The 18,980-nt window shown below is 55.1% G+C and overlaps 3 protein-coding genes and 1 non-coding gene across 6 annotated transcripts in view; 1 reads left to right on the plus strand and 3 right to left on the minus strand.

Moving 5' to 3' along the window:
- Window positions 1-4,359, plus strand: part of USP24 (ubiquitin specific peptidase 24) — a 66,929-nt gene extending 62,570 nt beyond the window's left edge. For both annotated transcript variants that reach the window (XM_061451215.1, XM_061451216.1), the window contains 4 exons: window positions 47-122; window positions 1,174-1,260; window positions 1,584-1,694; window positions 1,862-4,359. In XM_061451215.1, coding sequence (XP_061307199.1) covers window positions 47-122; window positions 1,174-1,260; window positions 1,584-1,694; window positions 1,862-1,924 — 337 coding nt within the window. In that variant the 3' untranslated portion in view covers window positions 1,925-4,359. The remainder of the gene's footprint in view (window positions 1-46; window positions 123-1,173; window positions 1,261-1,583; window positions 1,695-1,861) is intronic.
- A 2,258-nt stretch (window positions 4,360-6,617) lies between these two features.
- On the minus strand, window positions 6,618-11,732 carry PCSK9 (proprotein convertase subtilisin/kexin type 9). Of its 2 annotated transcripts, none has more exons than XM_061451196.1 (12): window positions 11,625-11,732; window positions 10,873-11,061; window positions 10,653-10,776; window positions 10,401-10,534; window positions 9,736-9,877; window positions 9,464-9,660; window positions 9,113-9,296; window positions 8,679-8,849; window positions 8,233-8,381; window positions 7,958-8,123; window positions 7,555-7,736; window positions 6,618-7,063 (listed from the first exon to the last, which is right to left on the minus strand). In XM_061451196.1, exons 2-12 carry the CDS (start codon window positions 10,894-10,896, stop codon window positions 6,896-6,898), a joined length of 1,641 nt encoding a protein of 546 aa, XP_061307180.1. In that variant the 5' UTR covers window positions 10,897-11,061; window positions 11,625-11,732; the 3' UTR covers window positions 6,618-6,895. The 2 variants fall into 2 exon arrangements, with proteins under 2 accessions (XP_061307180.1, XP_061307178.1); XM_061451194.1 differs by lacking the exon at window positions 11,625-11,732 and adding an exon at window positions 11,161-11,330.
- Window positions 11,733-13,022: 1,290 nt separating this feature from the next.
- On the minus strand, window positions 13,023-13,093 carry TRNAG-CCC (transfer RNA glycine (anticodon CCC)). Its single transcript has one exon. It is a non-coding gene; the product is annotated as a tRNA-Gly (tRNA).
- Window positions 13,094-15,111: 2,018 nt separating this feature from the next.
- Window positions 15,112-18,604, minus strand: BSND (barttin CLCNK type accessory subunit beta). The gene is made up of 4 exons (XM_061451047.1): window positions 18,134-18,604; window positions 17,017-17,096; window positions 16,373-16,612; window positions 15,112-15,675 (listed from the first exon to the last, which is right to left on the minus strand). The coding sequence occupies exons 1-4, from the start codon at window positions 18,308-18,310 to the stop codon at window positions 15,414-15,416; spliced, it is 759 nt and encodes a 252-aa protein (XP_061307031.1). The 5' UTR covers window positions 18,311-18,604; the 3' UTR covers window positions 15,112-15,413.
- Between the last annotated feature and the right edge of the window lie 376 nt (window positions 18,605-18,980).

Below are 18,980 nucleotides of genomic sequence, written 5' to 3' on the forward strand. Positions count from 1 at the left end.
CAGAATGCCTTGTTCATGACTAATGAATACCATTTCCATTTCCAAGGTGCCCTACAGCAAAAGATTACTTCAAGGAGAATTCCCACCATTGGAGTTGGGCTGTGCAGTGGCTACAGAAGAAGGTAATTTGGCTGTAACTTTACAGAGAAACTGTCACTTGTTTGCAATGAGAATTAGGAAATCTCCATCCTCTATATGATTCTGAGATGACTCTAAAGACGATGTACAAGCCCCTTCATTATTTATAAGGACAGTCTGGATGCAATTAAATCTGATGGCAAGTAAGAACATCAGTAAGCCCCCACGTGTTTCAGGCATAAATGCATGTATAGTGAACAAAACCGAGTATGAATGGTTGTAATGATTATTCCTTACCATGTGGGGAAGCTTTCAATGCCGCTGTATTCATGCTGGAAGGTTTCACTTCAAAAAGCAGTTTTCCTTTGCCTGTGTTGATGCAAGAGAATGCGTAAATGGGTGGATTCCTTACGGAATCATCACAGCTTTGCACAAAACAGCTGTTGACACATACAGCGTTTTCCTCCCACACGTGTAGTTTTTGTTCTTGGCCAACATGTCTCTAATAAGTACCCAAGGACGCTTTGGAAACATAAAACTCAGATGTGCCTGCAGTCAGGCAGGGCCATGCTTGGTCTCGCAGCGCTGCACGTACAACACGATAACATCCCAGCTCCAGGCTGATTTCTGTCCTGACAGCTGCCAGCAGGCAGATGTTGGATACATGAACACCTACTGCACTGAACACGGGAAGCAGAATTAGTGGCATGCTTGCAGTGCAGCTGGCACAACCTGTTGTCACTCTTGAAACACAGTGGCTGGATATTCCCAATGTACCCATTTTTACTTTGTACTGGCTCATATAAACCCTGAATGCACCAGTGCTCAGCTGACACCCAGTAACTTGCACACGTGTACAGTCACCAAATAAAAGAGATGGTTGCTAGTTTTCAGCTGAGGGGCAATAGCCTCTCTGACCATTCTGGTTGCGTTAAAAGTGCATGCTTGTTCTTGCCCCAGATCTCCATCTCATTGCTAATGGGTTCAGGAAGCTTGCTCCAGACTTGTTAGCTCTCCTACCATCACAAGTGGATGAGACTTTATACATGTAGAACTCGTACAGCAATTTTGTGGTTTTCTTGCCTTTTTATGCAGATGTCTGAACATTATTGGGCTCCACAGAGTAACGTATCCAATGAAACATCAACAGCAAAAACCTTCCAGCGCACTATTTCAGCACAGGTATGTGTCACTCTGAGGAGATGATGTTAAACTTGGTTTATTTCCTTTTTTGCTTTTCAGTCAGTATCTTTGGTTTTGGCAACTTTAGCGTATTCCAGTGCACTTACGACCATTTTTCCTTTGGAAGGCCAGACCCTGGGCTTATTGCTGGAAAAACTTAACTGCTGAATGATGTTAGTCAATACCTCCCAATAACCTGTGGTGACTCAGCCATCTCATACAGCAGCTGTATTGTTTCAGAATCAACTTTAAGAACAAAATATATTATGAAATGAAGGTGTGACCATGGCTGATTACACTCTTTTGGACTTTTTCCAACCCAGGACACCCTGGCCTATGCCACAGCCTTGCTAAACGAGAAAGATCAGTCTGGAAGCAGTAATGGGTCAGAAAGTAGTCCAGCCAACGAGAACGGGGAGAGGCATCTGCAGCAGGTAACAATCAAATGAGGGCATGTTTATCTTCTGTTGCATTGCTTTGTTAGACAGCTTGATCCTGGGGATTGGGTCAGAACCATCACTGAATGCAGACACAGTAACTATGTACCTTAGAAAGTAACGTACCATATCTTTCTCTCCCCATCCCTTGTGTGTATTGAAAGGGCTCAGAGTCTCCTATGATGATTGGTGAGCCTAAAAGTGACCTTGACGATGTTGACCCATAGAGGATACCTATGAACACAAGAACAGCTCCACTCAAAACATTTAATGCCTGGTACCTACTGAAACTGGAGTCCCGTTGCTTATGCCATTAGAACAGTCTGGAAGAGATGTGGCTTTGTAGGATCGGAGGCAATGCTGGAGGAGGTGGTTTCCCTGAAAGCTAAAAGCATTCTTTAGCCACGAAGGCTTCAGATCAATAAATGCTCTAGAAAACTGCATCTTCGCCTGCAGTAGCTTTATGACAGTCCAGACACCGAAAACAGTTGGTCAAGAAGATTTTCTCAAATACACAAACGCTAGTGGTTGAATTTTTATGTGAACATTAAATGAGTGAATGTAAAACTGTTGCTTTTCTGTAATGCTGCAAAACAAAATCCTTCTTTTGGTTTTTATACAGGAAAACAAGAAAAAGAACAAAAACAAACAGGTTGCCCTTACGTATGGAGGGCAGATTTTTAATCTTTCTGATGATACTGAATAGGAATATTCCAATTTCTGTGAAGATGTGTGATGACTTACATTTCATTGTAAAATATTAGTTGAAGAATGGGTTTACATAAGGACTTCTCTATTTAATATGTCTCCCTGCTAATTTGTAAAGCTCATGATGAGAAGGCTCAGCAAGATTGCTCTGTAAGGAGAGTGATCCGAACAGAATGGCTTGGTCAAGGAGCTCTGGAATGGGTCATGTTTTCTGGTGCCCTTCCAAAACCACAGGCGATTGGGAAGGGCCATAAAAGCAAAGCTTTGTGCTGTAGGCATACAAGTCTTTATTATTAAAGGTCAATTTAAAGAAGAAGAAAAAAGTTAATGAGTACTTCAAAAGAAAAAAAAAAGCACTTTAAGATGGAATTCTGTTGCAGTTTTACTCATTAAATTTTTTTTACGCTATGGAGACATATTGAATAAAACACAGTCTGGGTCATGGATCTGCAATCACTTGCTTGTGCTTTGAAATTACTGAGGAAGTTGGTATTGGTTGTATATGATGAATAATTCCTGGAGTGAGTTGGAGACACTGTTGTGCAGGTTTTATAGCAATTTTAACACGGGGAAAGAATGATTTGGCTTTCTTTGTATATTTTTCACTTGACCAGGCAACGTTTAAAACACCACAGCTCTTTTTGTTTGCTCAGAAACAACTGGAAACCAGTTGGGATGATTTGAGCACAGTTTTGTTTTCCATGTCAAGTGCAGTTCAGTGATTTCTGGCTCTGGATGTAAGCTTCTTTCTGTGCCATATAGCTCTTCATCTGTTGTACATTTTGCGTTTGTTGCATTTTCTGCACTGCTTTTTGCCTTTATTTATGGATTCTGCCTTACTTTAAAAGAAAAATTCTAGGAACAAACATGCACAGAAATGGGGGACATCTTAAGGAGTGCCTGGGTACCTCCAGAAGAGAGAAATTTGCCAAGTTAAAGGCACAACCAGCCAAAAAGTGCCTTTTTCTTTTCCTTTTTACATACCGCTGCTGAAACCAGCAGCAGCAGACAGCTTTTCACTCCTGTGCACTAATATTGAAATTAACCAGTCATTTCACTGTTGGAAGTAACCATTGGATCTGATTCCAGCTGTACAGCTTTATAACTTATTGCGGGTCAAGGGAGCCGTTGTCATCAACTGCACGTGCAAAAGAAGGAAGGGTGGCATTGTAGTGAACCTCTCACTTTCTTTTTCCAAGCCACGTCTTCATAGACACGTGGCAGAGTTAGCGTTTTATAAATGTTTCTGATCATGTGCTGGGACATTTTAAATGTGATGTTTCCGCTTAATTTTGGGTAACTCATTTCTCAACAGATAACCCCTTCTTCCTTCCCTCCCTACCCCTAATACTGTGTTAATGGGTCATCACAAGAAGTGAGTACGCAGCGGTGATGGAAGAAGCTGGTCACGTTCCTAAGGGTTGGCACCACTTGGCACTTCAGGTTCCTGTTATTTCCTATGGAAACAACGTCCTCGATTCACCACGGGCCCCAGGGAAGCATTGCTAAGAGAATTGCATCGGGATGGCTCATCACCACTGTATACTTGAAACCAATACAAACTTTTTCATGGCTCTGCTCACGCTTGTACAAAGTCAATGGTTATAATTTGCAATAAGATGATACTTGGTCCATTATTTTTTGTTTCCAGCTGCTGTCATTTGAACCTGCTGAAGATTATTTTTTGGAAAATAGAGTTCAACAAAACTAGTTTTTGTGTAAATTGTGATGCATTTCTATGTTGTAATTTTTACTGCCAATCTTTTTGGATGAAAATGTTTTTATACAGCTTACACAATGTTCAGTGAAGAGCAGCCACAGCCCGCCTGTGAGCATTGGGAGATACTCTCCAATTCATACATGCAGACATTTGGCACTGGAAAAAATAGGCAGTCTTGATGAACAGTCTTGGGATTCCTGGTCAATGGAATAAAGTTATTCCTTTCACAGAAAACTAGTGTAATCTTTAGACTGCGCACACACTGCTACGCTGTTGTCTTGGTGATCCTCTTATCTTAAGCCAGTCCTGCAGGTGATAAGCTCTGAGAGGTTGCTGTGATTCCCATTTTGGTTCCTGTCCAGAGTAAATCAAAGCAGCTGAGTGGCCCCTGGAGCCTGTATCGTTATGCCATAGCATGTTCAGGTGCCCTGTCGGATTTGTATCTCTGTGCAGTTTCTTCTCCTGACCTTCTTAGCAGAGTGATTTACCCACACTTGCTGTCATGGACTAGACTGGCTTTTATGTGTCAGATACTAAGATTTGCAGGTGAGCTGGGCTTGAATTAATGCTGCCTCTTGTGAGGTGCCGAATGCTGGACACGCAGCTGTGCTACAGTGTCCTGCTCACCTATGCTGCCTTCATAAGCAGAACTAGGAGCTCAGACAGAGCTGACATCAAGGCTCTGCCTTTGACTTCCACCCTAAGGACAAGGACTTCTGTGTTTCAAGCACAACCCAGCCTGTGCTCTCCAGTCATGGGAGCATAGACTGGGTATTGCATGCTGTGCTGACAGGACTATCTGCAGCATCCCTGGGCTTAGGGCTGCCTTCTGACTGGAAAGGCTTTTCTGCCTACCCCCATACCCAGTACTAAGCAAGGACTGATCTTCTGTTTTCTTCCATCAGGCTTATGAATGCTTGAGCTAAGCTGCAAAAGCTCTGCCTGGCTTACTGTATGTGGAATGTGCTCACAGCTTGCGCTGGGAGCAGGCAGCAGCATCCTCCCCTCTCGCAGGGACGTCAGCAGAGGTGAAATACCTGATGTGTGTTTTGAGAGGTTTAAGCACTAGTAAGTCTGCTGAGAAATTACCAGCTGTGTCAGTGCTCCTCAGGAGCTCTTGTAACATCCCTTATTCTTTTCCACCTCTTCGTGCGGAGCTCAGATTATAGCTGATGAAATTATGGGCTGTAATTATATGCATATTATATAATTACATGATTAGATTAGGGCTGGGCTCATGCCATCGTGAGGTAACAAGCTAGAAATCATTGCAACCTTTCAAAGAGCGGTGCTTCCTACTGGGTCTCTGTCTCCTCCTGCCAGACGAAGCTGGAGTAATGATCTGTAAGGGTGTTTTTGATAGGGGACAAATGCCCACCCCCGAATAGCCATAGTTTGACAGGTTAACCTGGTGCTTTAGTTTTACATCTCTCCTTAGGTAACACCACACTAATTACATATTGCAGTACCAGGAGGCTGCTAGTCACTGAAAACAAAGTGAGCCCAGCTTCTGCTACTTCTGAGCCTGTGTCTGCTGCTGTGCATCTCTCGGAGCTTCTCTGCGTTATCTTCTTCATGGGGCTTTGATGCTTGTCGAGTGAAGCCCAGTGTTAAGCAACAGCAACAAGAAGCACAAGGGCACGTTCCCGAAAGCTGGGTCATGGTTTGTTTCCATAACTGGAAGCTCTTCCCACTGTTCTCTTCTTGCATGTGCATGGGGCAACACGGCTCAGCCCCTGGGCTCTGCACCAGTCCTAGAGCCAGCAGGAGGTTGCCCATGCTGTCTGCACTGACCTCTGAGGGGGCCATTGGTCACCCAGGGGCACTTTATACCCCAGGCAAGGATCAGGGCTCGTTTTGGGGGAGCAGCATCCCTGCCTGGTGGTGGGTGTCATCTCCCCCTTGCACACTGCTTCCCCATGGGGTGTACATGAAGCCACACAACGGATGGGATCTACTGAGCACTGGTCTGTGAGTTTTATTTTAAAAAGACGTTTATAAAATGTTTATTTATAAAATTCCAAATAAATATTGAAGGTACAAACGTAAAAACCACGCTACAACGGGAGCTTTTTGTTCTTGCTTGTCTTTTAAAGGAATTACAGCCGCTTCTGGGTGTCTCGGGAAGACCTGAAAGGGAAACCGTGGAAGCAAAGCAGAACACCAACAGATCATTGCCTTAAGAACAAAAAACCCCACTACCAAAGCAGTAGCTGACTGTAGCGATGCAGATTAAAATCTAATCAAACAAGCAGGCTGGTTGAACTAGAGCCCTTACACTTGACTAAAAAGCAATCGATTCTCCTAGGTAGATGGGTGAGCAATTACAAAACTGTCCCAAAATAGCTAAACTATGATTGTCCAGGTGCAAAGCGGCGTTGACTGACATGTAATGAGCAACTAAGGAGGAAAGAAAGGAGCAATCCTCACCACGGGATTGCTGTTTTAAAGCTAGAGGGGTTTGTCATGCTGGGTGATAATGCAAACAGCTTTGAGATGGCTCATACAGTTGGGGTGTTCATAGACCTGGGAAGGATGCTGGGATCACTCCTGGGATGCAGCAGGCCTGCGAAGGGGCTGCTTGGAGACCTCTTACAAAGCCAGCCTGGGCCTCAGCCCTGCTATGCAAGAGGGTGATGAGCTTGTACCCCACCATCACAGCAGCCCAAGCCCGGAGGTTGCCAGCAGCTCAGCCTTGGGGAGGCTCTGAGGTGGGCACTGATGGTCCAGCCCTGCCCTGCTGGGCACGTGTCTCCAGCTCAGCCCATCCCTACTGCCGGCTGCGGCAGCAAATGGCAATGACCACAGCGGTGCTGCTGCCAGGGACACCGGCTGCCACGCAGGCATCATCCACGCCGTAGGCTCCCATGGTGCCCGGGCTCTGGGAATGGGCATTGCAGCCCGTCAGCGTCCAGCCGGCATCGCAGGACACAGTCACCTAATGGGGGAGAAAAGGTCATCTCCATGGTCAGCAAAGGGACAGGGTCTGCCCGTCCCTCATGGTCCTCGGGGTGATGTATCCAGTGTCACACGGAGCAATCCCAGCTGGGGTTGTCCCAGTACAGGTCAGCAACTGGGCACACCGATTGGGGTGCCAAAGCCAACCCAAACCCCATTAGGGCAGCAAAAGGACAAGCAGAGATGAGGACACCATTAGAGAGGAGCATGCACCATCCTTCAACAGGGGAGACACAGGGTAGGTATAAGGAAGTTCTTCCCTGTAAGAGTGCTGAGGCGCTGGCACAGGGTGCCCAGAGAAGCTGTGGCTGCCCCATCCCTGGCAGTGTTCAAGGCCAGGTTGGACACAGGGGCTTGGAGCAAGCTGCTCTAGTGGAAGGTGTCCCTGCCCGTGGCAGGGGTTGGAACTGGATGAGCTTTAAGGTCCCTTCCAACCCAAACCATTCCAAGGTTCCATGATTCTATCCCTACCTTCTCCACAGCATCCAGGGATGTGTGCTCCTTCACCCGGCACTCAAGGCTGGCAGCAGGGCAGCACAAGGCATGCGCCATCACCTCCGTCCTGCTGGTGCAGTGCCTGGGCTCCCTCTCCAGCCCTGCAACGGGTCTGCCACTGTCACCCAGTGCTGCGATGGGTGAGTGGAAACTGCACCCTGTGAGACGAGAGGGGCAGTTGGCACAGGGTGCCCGTGCCAGCATCCCAGTGCTGCATCACCAAAGGATGTTCCCTGAGCCTTCCCCACCTCCGTGCAGCACACATCCCCCTTCCCCATCATCCCAAGCACTCAGAGCCACCCAGGTCCCAACGCTCTTCAGGAAGAACCCCCTTGGCCATCAGGCTGTAGGCTCGAGGGTCTGTAACCCACTGTGTTACCAGTCAGCACGTGGTCCCTCGGGGAGCAGCTGGCCCCTTCAGCCACCCTGGAGCTGGCGTTGATTTGGCACTTGTCCCTAGGCCATGTGCAGCACCGGGCGATGGCATAGACACCCTGGCCCCGGAAAGCATTGTGTGCCACGCACTGCTTCTGCCCGTCCTTCTCCTATGGCAGGGGCAGCACGGCATCACCGGGGTGCTCCTGGCCTGAGGACACCCCTCGGAGGCCAGCAGGCACCCCAGGGCCATGCCGAGTCCCCACACGCTCTGCTCACCTCCATGTGCTCGCCCAGCCTCCTGCCGCTGCGGGAGAAGCTGGAGCAGCTGAGCATCTCCTCGGTGCCGGTGCAGCGAGCCACGGCCGTGGCGTGTCGGGTGAGCCCCGAGCGCGCTGACCACACCGAGCGGCAGTACAGCTGCTCCCCTGCAATGGGAACATGGGGGGCAGTGCACCCACAGCAGCACCCAGCACCCAGCCACGCTGCCAGGTCTACCCCTGCCCTCTGCATGGAGCTGCGCTTGGGCTCAGCCATCCCTGGCACAGCTCAGTGAGGAATGTGCCTTGCCATAGAACCACAGAATGGTTTGGGTTGGAAAGGACCTTAAGATCATCCAGTTCCAGCCCCCTGCCATGGGCAGGGACACCTTGTATTAAACCATATTGCTTTCACCCAGGTGCTTCTTTTCCTGCCGAGCACCCAGCAGCCCGTGAGGTCTTTACCTGCCCCCAGACGGGTGGGCAGCCCAGCCACGCTGTTGGGTGTCTGGAGCTGCTGCTCCTCAGGGAACCAGGCCACATCCATGACGTTCTTGGTGGCGAAGTGCAGGAGGCGCTGCCGGAGCTCGGCGAGGCTCAGCTGGGGCTCGGCGCTGAGCAGCATGGCAGCAATGCCTGCAGAGAGCCCGGGGGTCACAGTGAGCACAAGGGGCCACAATACCTCTGAGCAGCACAACTCAAAAGGGACAGGAGAAGGAATCGCTGCAACCCATTACCCGCACTCGTGGGATGCGGGAGCTCTGAGCAGGCTGTAGCACCCATCCTGCCAACCCCAAGGCACTATAACACTCAAAGGTGTCCCCAGCACAGGCAGGGGCACGCGCCCAGGACCAGCAAGTGGAGGGCCAGCCCTGCTGCCACCCTGCAGCCCAGCTCACCCGCCACGTGCGCAGCCGCCTGTGACGTCCCACTCTGCGCCGTGAAGCACGTGCTGCAGTCGCTGGAGGCACCGATGATGTCGTCCCCCGGTGCAAAGAGGTCCACGCAGCGGCCAAAGTTGGTGCCCAGGGTGCCGATGGAGGCGGGTTGGTCCTCGCTGTTGGTAGCACCAACCGTGATGACCTGCGAGGGCAGTGACAGAGGGAGATGTGGACAGGATGGGGCTTGGAGCAACCTGCTCTAGTGGAAGGTGTTCTTGCCTGTGGCAGGGGGTTGGAGTTGGATGAGCTTTAAGGTCCCTTCCAACCCCAGCCAACTTGGACAAGCCCAGGGACCTCCACAGCCCTTACCTCTGGCTCGGATGCTGGTGAGTACAGGCAGGCATCATCCTTGTAGTTACCGGCAGCTGCAATCAGCACCACCCCGATCCGCGCCATCCGCCGGCAGCCGGCATTGAGCACTCGGCTGTAGGCACCGGCGAAGGGCAGCACCACCACCAGCGGTGCATAGGGCTGAGCATCCATCGTTGCCTTGATGAACTCCAGGCCTGGAAGGGACAACAGGAGGGATGGGAACCATCACAGGATGGGGATGAGGCGGAGGGAGTGCGCCCGTGACTCACCGATGAGGCTCCCGCTGACCGTGCCCTTCCCCTGGCAGTTCAGCACACGGAGGCTGCGGATGTTGGCACCCGTGGCCACGCCGGCGTCGCGCCCGCCCAGTACCCCGGCCATGTGTGTCCCGTGGCTGTCACACTTGCTGGCCTGGGGCAGGCAACACGGCTTTAACACCTCTGCTCATCGCATCAAAGCAGGTTTGCAACCCCACAGCGTCCTCCCCAGCCCCATCCCACCCCTTGTGCTTTGCGCCAGCTAAACCCCGCTGAAGAATAAATCCTTACGGACAGGGATGCAGGGAGCCTTCCTCCCAGTGTGCTCCCACTGGGCTCCTTAATGCAAGCAGTGATAAAGCCACGCAACGCAGCACTAGCATCCACTGCAGGGCACAGGCCCTGGCCCCGGGTGTGGAGTGGACCTCAGTTCCCTCTTACAAAGACACCCTGACATGCACCCATGCACTCCAAAACTGCTTTCCCCAGGCTCAGCCACACTCCAAACTGAGGTCCCAACATCCCCCAGGACCACAGCTCCCGCTCCCGCATGTCCTGCCCGGCATTTTGCCACAAGCCAAGTGTCCCTCTTGTCCTGGGAAGCCCCACAAGCCCGACCAGGATTTAGTGGGTGCAGGGGAATGCTCTTTGCCGGGCTGTTGCACGTCGGTGCTCACCTGCCGATGGAATCGGGTGCCATCCTCCTCGGGGACGTTCTCAAAGTCAGTCACCAGCACCCTGCCCTCGATCTCCCGGTGGCTGCTCTGCACACTGGTGTCCAGCAGGTAAATCTCCACCAGGTCACCTTTATCTACCAGGGACACAGCCCAGGATGGGGAGAGGAAGGAAACCACCACCATGGTCAGCCCAGTCCCAGTTGGGATGCTCCTGTATCCCCATGGTTCTCCTCCCCATGCCCCAGCGCTTACTGGGAGGGCTGTAGGCACTCGAGCCGGGCTGCGGCGGCACGATCCTGCCCAGGTTCCAGGGGATGCTCTGTGCAAAGACGTACGCATCCTCCTCGACGTACTCCACATGCGGCAGCTTCAGCGCCTGCGGGAGGAGACCCAGCGCCCGGCGCGGTGTGACCACACTCCTATACCCCCCTACATTGCAGCTTCCTTCCACCCGCCCCGCCGCCCCACGCACCATGTCCAGCACATCGCTGCTCATCTTCACCAGGAAGGCGGGCAGGAGGTGGAAGACGTGCAGCAGCTCGCTCAGGTACCCTCGCCGAGCCGCCCGCGCCTGCAGCCTCCTCGCCGTGCCCCGCACATCGGCCCCTCCGCTGCCGGTCCGCAGCACCACCACGTACCGCCCGGGCAGCCGCCAAGCCGCCTGCGGGGACGCAGCGCTTCGGTCTGGGCTCCCACACACACACACACACACCCCCGTACCCGCTTCCCCCCCTCCTTTCCGCCGCTGTCGCGGTGTCACCTTAGCGGCGCGGTGGAAAGCGGCGGGTCCCGGCGGGGCGGCCCCGACGGCCGCTGCCTCCTCCTCGGCGTCCCCCAGCTCCCGCACCAGCTCCTCCGCCAGCTCCGCCGCCGTCCGCGCCAGCAGCAGCGCCAGCAGCAGCGCCAGCAGCAGCGCCAGCGCCCGCGGGGCCATGCCCGCAGCCCGGCCCGACGCCCGCAGAGCCGCGGAACCCCGCGGTCCCAGCGCGGCCGCCGCTTTACCCGGCGCGGCTCGGCTCGGCTCTGCGCGGCGGGGCGGGGATCACGCCACCACCGCCGGCCCCATCGGCCCACCCGTGCGGGTTAACCATTAACGGGAACGGGGCGAGGGCTCTTTACCCGGGGGTAAGGGGTCCCCCGGGGCCGCAGCGCCCCGAAGGGAGCTCAGCGCAGGCACCCAGGGGCTATTTTGAGAAGGCTTTCATGTGCCTCTCGCTGGGTTACTTCAGAGGTAAATTTCCATGGAAGCCTCTAATCCCGTTTGGGCATTTTTTACACACTCGTCACGCAGAGCAAGCACTGGGGGTGAGGTTGGTGCTTCCCCATGGCTCTTCACCACTGCTTTCCAACCCTCCCCTCCCGCAGCGCCGGGCTCCCATGGGGCCCCGCTATCCCTGGTGACCTTCAGCAAAGCCCTTCCCCTTCCCTGCTTTCGAGGGAAATGGGGGTTTAGTGGGGTTTATTAGCCGTCTGTAAGCTCCTCGGAGGTTATGTGTTTTATATGGATGTATATGCTCTATATGGATGTACGTGTTTTATATGGATGCATATAAATGTAAATGGTTTATATGGATGTATATGCTTTACATGGATATATATGTTTTACAACGATGTGCATGGTTTATATGCGTTTATATTTTTTATATGGATCTGTATGGCTTTAAACTGATGATGGAGGACAGATTTAGGTTAGATATAAGGCAGAAGCTCTTCCCTGTGAGGGTGCTGAGGCACTGGCACAGGGTGCCCAGAGAAGCTGTGGCTGCCCCATCCCTGGCAGTGTTCAAGGCCAGGTTGGACACAGGGGCTTGGAGCAAGCTGCTCTAGTGGAAGGGGTCCCTGCCTGTGGCAAGGGTTGGAAGTGGATGAGCTTTAAGGTCCCTTCCAGCACAAACTAATTCAATGGTTCTATGACGCCTTCAGGGCAGCTGCACACTGGAGAGCCCCATTTCGAAGGGGACAGTCCTCTGCTCCCTCCAAAGTCGCTCACTTTCTTTTTGCACGGGGAACAAGCCATTTCCAAGGGCTGGATGGAGAGAGCCCAGGAGGTGGGTGAAGGTGGCAAAGCCCCCCCGAGCCCTGCACATACCCTCACATGCTGAGCAACCTGGGGAGGTCTTGCCATGAATACTCAGCCCCAGTGCCTGTGCAGGGGGTGTGAGGGATGTCCAGCCCCGCAGCCCTCTGGAAGGAGGGGATATCTGAACAAATACTGTATTTTTAATGAAGATATATTCAGAAATAGCGCCAAACTTGCCCCTTGTAGAGAAGAGATCTGATTGATTGCCATGCTGGCACACAGGGTCACTACTCGAGGCAATTCCTGCTGCTGCAGAGCAGCGGTACCCTCCGGCTGTGCCTGTGTCCTGTTGAAGGGGAAGGAAGAAGAGAGCAGAAAAGATAACAGAGGAGACCCCAACAACGGCAAAGAGGCCCCTAAATCCCCTGCTGCCCTCCAACACCAGGGGGGCTTGGAGGGGTCCTTCACAGAAGGCAGGGTGATGCTGGGATGTGAAGCCCCCGAGGCAAAACGTGCAGCACTTGCATCCCTGAAGCTCAGGGGAATTCAGTGCAATTTCGTTCTTCCAGATAACGTTCAATAGCCCAAAACTCGAATAGTTTTGCACCAGCCGGGAATCGAACCCGGGTCGCAAGAATGGGAATCTTGCATGATACCACTACACCACTGGTGCGGTGCGATGCTGGTGCCCTGGTCTCGGCTGAGCAGCATCAATGGCGATAGCAGCAAGCAGCGGCAGCGGGACCCCTTCCCTTTCCCGTCCCGTCCCCATCCTGTCCCCGTCCCGTCCCCATCCCGTTCCCATCCTGTTCCCGTCCCGTCCCCATCCCGTTCCCATCCCTTCCACATCCCGTTCCCCTCCAGTCCCCCAGTGAGGTCTCCGCGACAGCAGCGGTCCTGGGGGATGCATGGCCCGTCCCTGCCCGTGTCGTGACCGTGACCCTCATAGGGCTGCAGCGGGCGGGCGGCGGGGCCCTGCGCTTCTCGGAGCTCTAATGCCATGCAGGAATGTCCCGCTTCTCACAATGTTTAACCTCCATCCGAGCTGAGCACTGCGGCTCCGGCAACCTCTGCACGGCGGTCATCCCACCCTTAGGCATGGCAGGGATGCTTCACGGGGGATGCGGGGACCCAAATCCAGGGGGCTCTGGGGGGGTGGAGATGCTCTGGTCCCCATCCCAGCCCTCTCCCCTGCTCCTTCCCAATTAAAAGCTTTGGAAAAATGAAGTTTCTTTGGCCATAAACGGTAGAGTCCCAGGACAAGAGATGGGCAGAAGCTCTATACACAGCTCCCACCCTCAACATGAGCCAGAGCAGCATCCTGTCCCAGGCACCCTCCAGACCTCCATGAGCATCCCTGCAGCCGTCATGCTCCCCCCCCCAACCCCATGCCGGGAAGGACAAGCAGGAGTCGAGCAAGTGTAAACAATTGGGTAACGCTTCCTCTCGGGCAGCTGCTCCCAGTCCAGCCGGCAGTGTTTAGCAAACACCTTCGCTCCCCACCCTCCTGTTGCCCATAAACACCCGAGAGCGTGGGGTGCTGCCTGCCCTTTTCCCCTTGGCACTGCGGTGACGTGGAGGGGAGCTGCAGGAGCACCAGGAAGGAGCGAGGCTCCAGGCAGAGCCATGTCTTGCAATGCCCTGGGTTGTCCCCCCCTCCAGTGCAGGAAAGGATGGGGAGCGTTGTTTCCACAGCTCCCATCCTCCATTCCCCTCAGGTGCTGGGGGATAGCTTTGCCCCTGCCTTTGGGCTCATCAACCCACATAAATTTGCCGAATCATAGAACCAGCTAGGTTGGAAAAGACCTTTAAGATCATCAAGTCCAACCCTCCTCAGGACTACCAAGGCCACCACTAACCCATGGCACTGAGGCCTCATCTCCGTGGTGGGTGAACACTTGCAGGGACGGTGACTGCAGCCCTGCCCTGGGCAGCCTGTTCCAATGCCTGAGCACCCTTTGGGGAAGAAATTGTTCCTAACACCCAGTCTAAACCTCCCCTGGTGCAGCTTGAGGCCGTTTCCTCGTGTCCCATCCCTTGTTTCTTGGGAGCAGAGCCCAGCCCCTCCTGGCTCCATCCTCCTGTCAGGCAGTTGTAGGGAGCAATAATGTCCCCCCTGAACCTTCTCTTCTCCATACTAAACTCGCCCAGGTTCCTCAGCCCTTCCCCATCACACTTGAGCTCCAAGCCCTGAACCAGCTCCATGGCCCTTCCTTGGCCCGCTCAATGTCTCTCTTATAGTGAGAGGCCCAGAACTGAACACAGGATTCAAGGCACTGAAGCGCTGCTCTACCAGCACATGCGTGCTCCCAAACCTCCTGGGGCTGCAGCATCCACCCCAGCTCTCCCAGAGCAGGGCGAGGGACTCAGCATCCCCGCACTGTTGGACCCGCTGGTGCTTTGATCCGAGCTCAGATGCTCTGCAGAGGCTCAGCCAGGCAGATCCCCACGGCCCCCAGCAGCAGAAGGCAGGCAGAGGTCACAGCTCTCACTGCTGACTGCGTGCTGCCAGCAGGCTGCCCCCCCATCACCCTTTCCCAGCATGAAGGCTGCTGCTGCAGGGGTCTCAGGATCTGATTTTAGTTCCAGGAGGCTTTAATGGGTGGGGAGAAGTCTTTTTGGACATCTCTGCCTCACAAAGCCTGCCTGGGGTGAGGACACCTTTACCCACCTGCACACCGATCACAAAGCTGATGCTTTCCCTTCCCAAGCACATTATTTAGCCCAGATCCTGCCCAGCCCAGCGTTCACGTGTCCACCCAATGGGTTCCAGAAGGATGTGGCCATGCTCCCCTTGGGTTCTGATGGATGGCATCCTCCCAAGCACCTGGGTGGGCACAAGGGGTGCAGCACGGCACAGGGGTCCGTGGGCTCCTCCACGCTGCAGTTACTGTTCTTTTGGGGGACAACCCAAGCCCCTTTCTTCCAGGCTGTGACATTTGTGTCCCCTCCATGGGCTGAGTCCATGCCAAGCATCCGTTCCCTCCAGGAAATCAGTTTTCAGGCTCAAAAAGGCAGTCGTTATCCTTGAGCAGAGCATCCGGCCCCTCCGGCAGCCCGTAATAGAGGTCATCCTCCTCTGTGGTGCCTTTATGGGGGTGCTGTGCCCCCGCCGGGGTGCAGCCGGAGCGGGTGGATGGCAGGGTCCGGCCCCGTGGCACGGGGCTGCTGGGCACGGAGCCCTCCAGCGACGGCGTGTCCATGTCCTCCAGGAGGGATGCCAGCGGCGCGGGCCCCAGCGCCGGCTGGGATGGGCTGCGGGAGCATGGGGATGAGGGGTTGCACTAAACACAGCTGGAGACGGGGGCTGCTGGACCAGCAGCACGGTCCCAGCATCACCAGTCCCCTTAATGGGTGGCTGGGGCCCTATCTCAGCCCCCAGTGCCTGCCTTTATGGGGATAACCTGCCTGCAGGTTGCTCCTTCTCCCCATGGGATGAAGCAGTGATTCCCCTTGCGTGCTGTGCCAGGGAGAAAGCAGAGCCTCCCATCCCACCTGTAGCTGCACTTTGGTAGAGGAGGTGCCCAAGTCTTAGATCCCAGTGCTGAATGGTGGCCCCCATTGCCTGCAAAGCACTTTTGGGACTTCCCAACCCAATGCATGAGCATCAGATGTGGCGTCTGATCTGAAGGATATGTACTGAGCATCTCATTTCTGTCTATGACCAGGAACTTGGGATTTATTCCAGTGAGAGGCATTGTTTGTATTTGTATTTATAAACTGAAATAAAAGCAAAATGCAATCTACAACCAAAAGCAATTCAGATTTCCTCCCAGTAAACAACCTGGTGCTGAGGCTCCCCATGGGCTGAGGGCTGGAATTCCAAGGGGGTCAGGGCTGTGCAAGCAGCAAAGACCCCTCTTCCTCCTCTCCCTCCCTCCATACCAGAGGTCCAACCCCCCCCCCCCCCCCCAGTTTCACCCCACATCCCCATCCCACGAGCATCACATACCAGCTGCTGGGCGCTGCTTCCAGCTGAGGGGACAGCTCTTTGGGGGGGTCCCCAGCCCCCCCCAGCTCCTGGTGCACCTCTGCTCTGGCCTGCAGGGCTGGCTGGGAGCAGGCGTGGGCTCTGTGCTGGGCAGGGGGGAGCAGGGCCGAGCCCACCCCCTGCCTCTGGACCTGCTCATAGGAGGGCAGGCTTTTCTCATAGGCGTCACCGACCTCTTGCTTGGTGGCGGGTGCGAGCAAGCTGTGGGGTGAAGGAGGGACGGGGGGTGATGAGCAGGACATGGACCCCTATGGAGATGCTCAGGGACACGAACTCAAGACACCATCAAGTGCTTCAGGGGCCACCGAGGCCACATCACAGCAGCAGAGCCTGTGAGTCCTTGCAGGTGGTACCCACAAGAGCACATCCGGATGCTTTGAAGCCCTCAGCATCACTCAGGCTCCAGCCCTGGGGTGGGGGTTCATTCATCCCTTGCCTCCCGCACCCAGGCCCCTGCTTGTCATCCTTTGCTGCAATAGGTGTAGCTGTCCCCAGTGCCAGTGAGCTCGGACACTGCCCTTGTCCCCGAAGGCACACAGATAGCGGTGTGTACCGATGGTAAACCGCCGCCAACGGGAAACCCGGGGCAGGGTGCTGGGACCTACCGGGTGTCCTTGTCCAGCAGCACGATGGGTTTGTGCTCCAGGAACCGCTCAGCCTCGAGGTCCACAGGGATGAATGTTATCTGGGGGGGGGAAAGAAATGCATTGCCCTACGATGGGTATCGAGGGGGCCCTCGGCCCTTGTTAGCACTGAAAGGGACCGTGTCCCTTCAGGACAGTGTCCCTTCACCTGGAATTTGCTCTTTTCCCAGCACGCTTGCTTGGAAATGGATTTTTTTTTTGCAGGAAATCAATGAGGATTGAATGAACCCAGCGCGGCCCCGCTCTCAGCACCTTGTCCCCAGGGGGTCATGCGTGTCCCTGAGCCATGGGGGGTCCCGGGGCCCATAGGGGACAGCACCAAGGGTGCCCTGTCCTTGAGCCCTGAGCACGGTGACAAAGCCACATCTGCCTCCTCACTGGAGCTGAGCTCGGCTTTGGGGGGAGCTGGGGTCAGCTTCACCCTGGTCCATGGGGACCCAGACGGTCCCAGGGGTTACATTTGGTGCTGGGTTCCCCTGTGCCACCCCACACTTTGGGGTACGGCCATGGGCCACCCGGCAGCTCCCAGGTGAGTGCCACAGCCTCTCCTTGGGAAAAGCCTTTCCTGCCAGCCCTGTGTCCCAGGGCAGGGATGCTTGGCTGCTCTGCTGTGCCCTCTGCCAAGGAGACACAGAGGTGAGGGTGTGCTCGGGGGCCAGGACCCTCTGGCACCCATGACCACCACAGCCCCTTCTTTGGGAGCCCACCAAGACCCTGAACCCCATGGGGGGAGCAGCATTTTGGGGGTTGCATGGGAGAGATGAATACGAGATGATTTCCTTGGGCTTGTTCCTCACTGACTGCTTGGCACTGAAGCCCCCAGGCTTGGGGAGGTGCAGGGGTACAGGGGGTGAGGGAGGGGGGCCGCATCCTGCAGGCATCAGCAGGGAGGCGTAGCAGGGCACAAGCCTCCAACACCAACCCTTTCCCTTCTGGATCACTCAGATTTCCCCTGGGATCTGCCTCTATCCCAGCCAACGGATGGAAAAACCAAAGCGCAACCCAAGGCTGCAAACCCAAACCCGGGTGAGCCCTCGAGCCCCCCCCCGCGATGGCACAGAGACAGGACGGACCCTACCTTCGGGTAGCACTGGCACATGCTCCAGGTGATGCCCACAGCCACGAGCAGCACGCCCAGGGCGCAGAAGGTGATGTAGATCTGGGGCTTCTCCACGCTCATGATGAACATCCCCGTCATGACCAGGAAGAATCCCAGGACGATGAACCCGTAGCGAAAGGTCTTCTCCTCGGCCATGGGCTCCGGGTGGGAGAAGCAGGCGAGGAGAGATGCCGGGAAGCCCGTTTGGCTGCGGGTGCTGAGCACCCCTCCGGGGGCAGGGCGGGGGGGAAGGCAAGGAGAGGTTTCCTGCTCCGGAGGCTGCGGCTCGGCTGCGGGCTGAGCCCGGTCCTGCCCAGGGCTGAGCCAGCCGGTTCTTAACGGGTTTGTAATGAATGCAAACACGGAGCCGCCGTTCACACTCCAGTGGAGCCGCCCGGCACGTGTCCGGGTAACCTTCCCTGCGGGCACAACGCGGATGGACCCCGCGCCTCGGGAAGGGATGGGGAGGGAGAGCGGGGCATGGAGGGTGGCTGGGCCCAATGGGACTTTCCCAGCTCTGGGGGCTGGAGCTGGGCTCGGGCATAAATCAGAGCTGGCAGAGCCCCAGGTAATGGGAGCTGGCAGGGCCCCAAATAAAGGGATGCAGCGCGTATTCCAGGGCTGCGGGGCTGCGGCAGGGAAGGAGGGAGCGCGCCGGGGTCTGGACGGAGGCTGGTGGGTTGGGACAGGGTGCTGGGGAGCCAGCAGTGGGGCTGTGAAGGAGAGGCTAAAGCCAGGGAAGGATGGAATGGGGTTGGTCCACGTGCCCTGCGTTTGCTTAAGATGGAGCTGGAGCGTTGGAAGGTGTCCCCTTCACACCACACAT

The sequence above is a fragment of the Pezoporus flaviventris genome, unplaced genomic scaffold (genome assembly GCF_033815535.1).
Source record: "Pezoporus flaviventris isolate CSIRO_AGI_PZ_B2104156 unplaced genomic scaffold, CSIRO_AGI_Pfla_v1 ptg000013l, whole genome shotgun sequence".
NCBI classification, from domain to species: domain Eukaryota; kingdom Metazoa; phylum Chordata; class Aves; order Psittaciformes; family Psittacidae; genus Pezoporus; species Pezoporus flaviventris.

Bases quoted from the DNA above. Each gene is read 5' to 3' on its own strand.
- PCSK9 (XM_061451196.1), bottom strand. From the start codon at position 10,896: ATGAGCAGCGATGTGCTGGACATG. The intron at 10,777-10,872 runs GTGCGTGGGGCG...CTCCTCCCGCAG, and splicing joins GCAGCGATGTGCTGGACATG to GCGCTGAAGCTGCCGCATGT. The intron at 9,878-10,400 runs GTGAGCACCGAC...TGCCTGCCCCAG, and splicing joins GCACCCGATTCCATCGGCAG to GCCAGCAAGTGTGACAGCCA.
- BSND (XM_061451047.1), bottom strand. From the start codon at position 18,310: ATGGCCGAGGAGAAGACCTTTCGCTACGGGTTCATCGTCCTGGGATTC. The intron at 16,613-17,016 runs GTAGGTCCCAGC...TTCACCCCACAG, and splicing joins CTGCTGGACAAGGACACCCG to CTTGCTCGCACCCGCCACCA. The intron at 15,676-16,372 runs GTATGTGATGCT...ATGCTCCCGCAG, and splicing joins GAAGCAGCGCCCAGCAGCTG to CCCATCCCAGCCGGCGCTGG.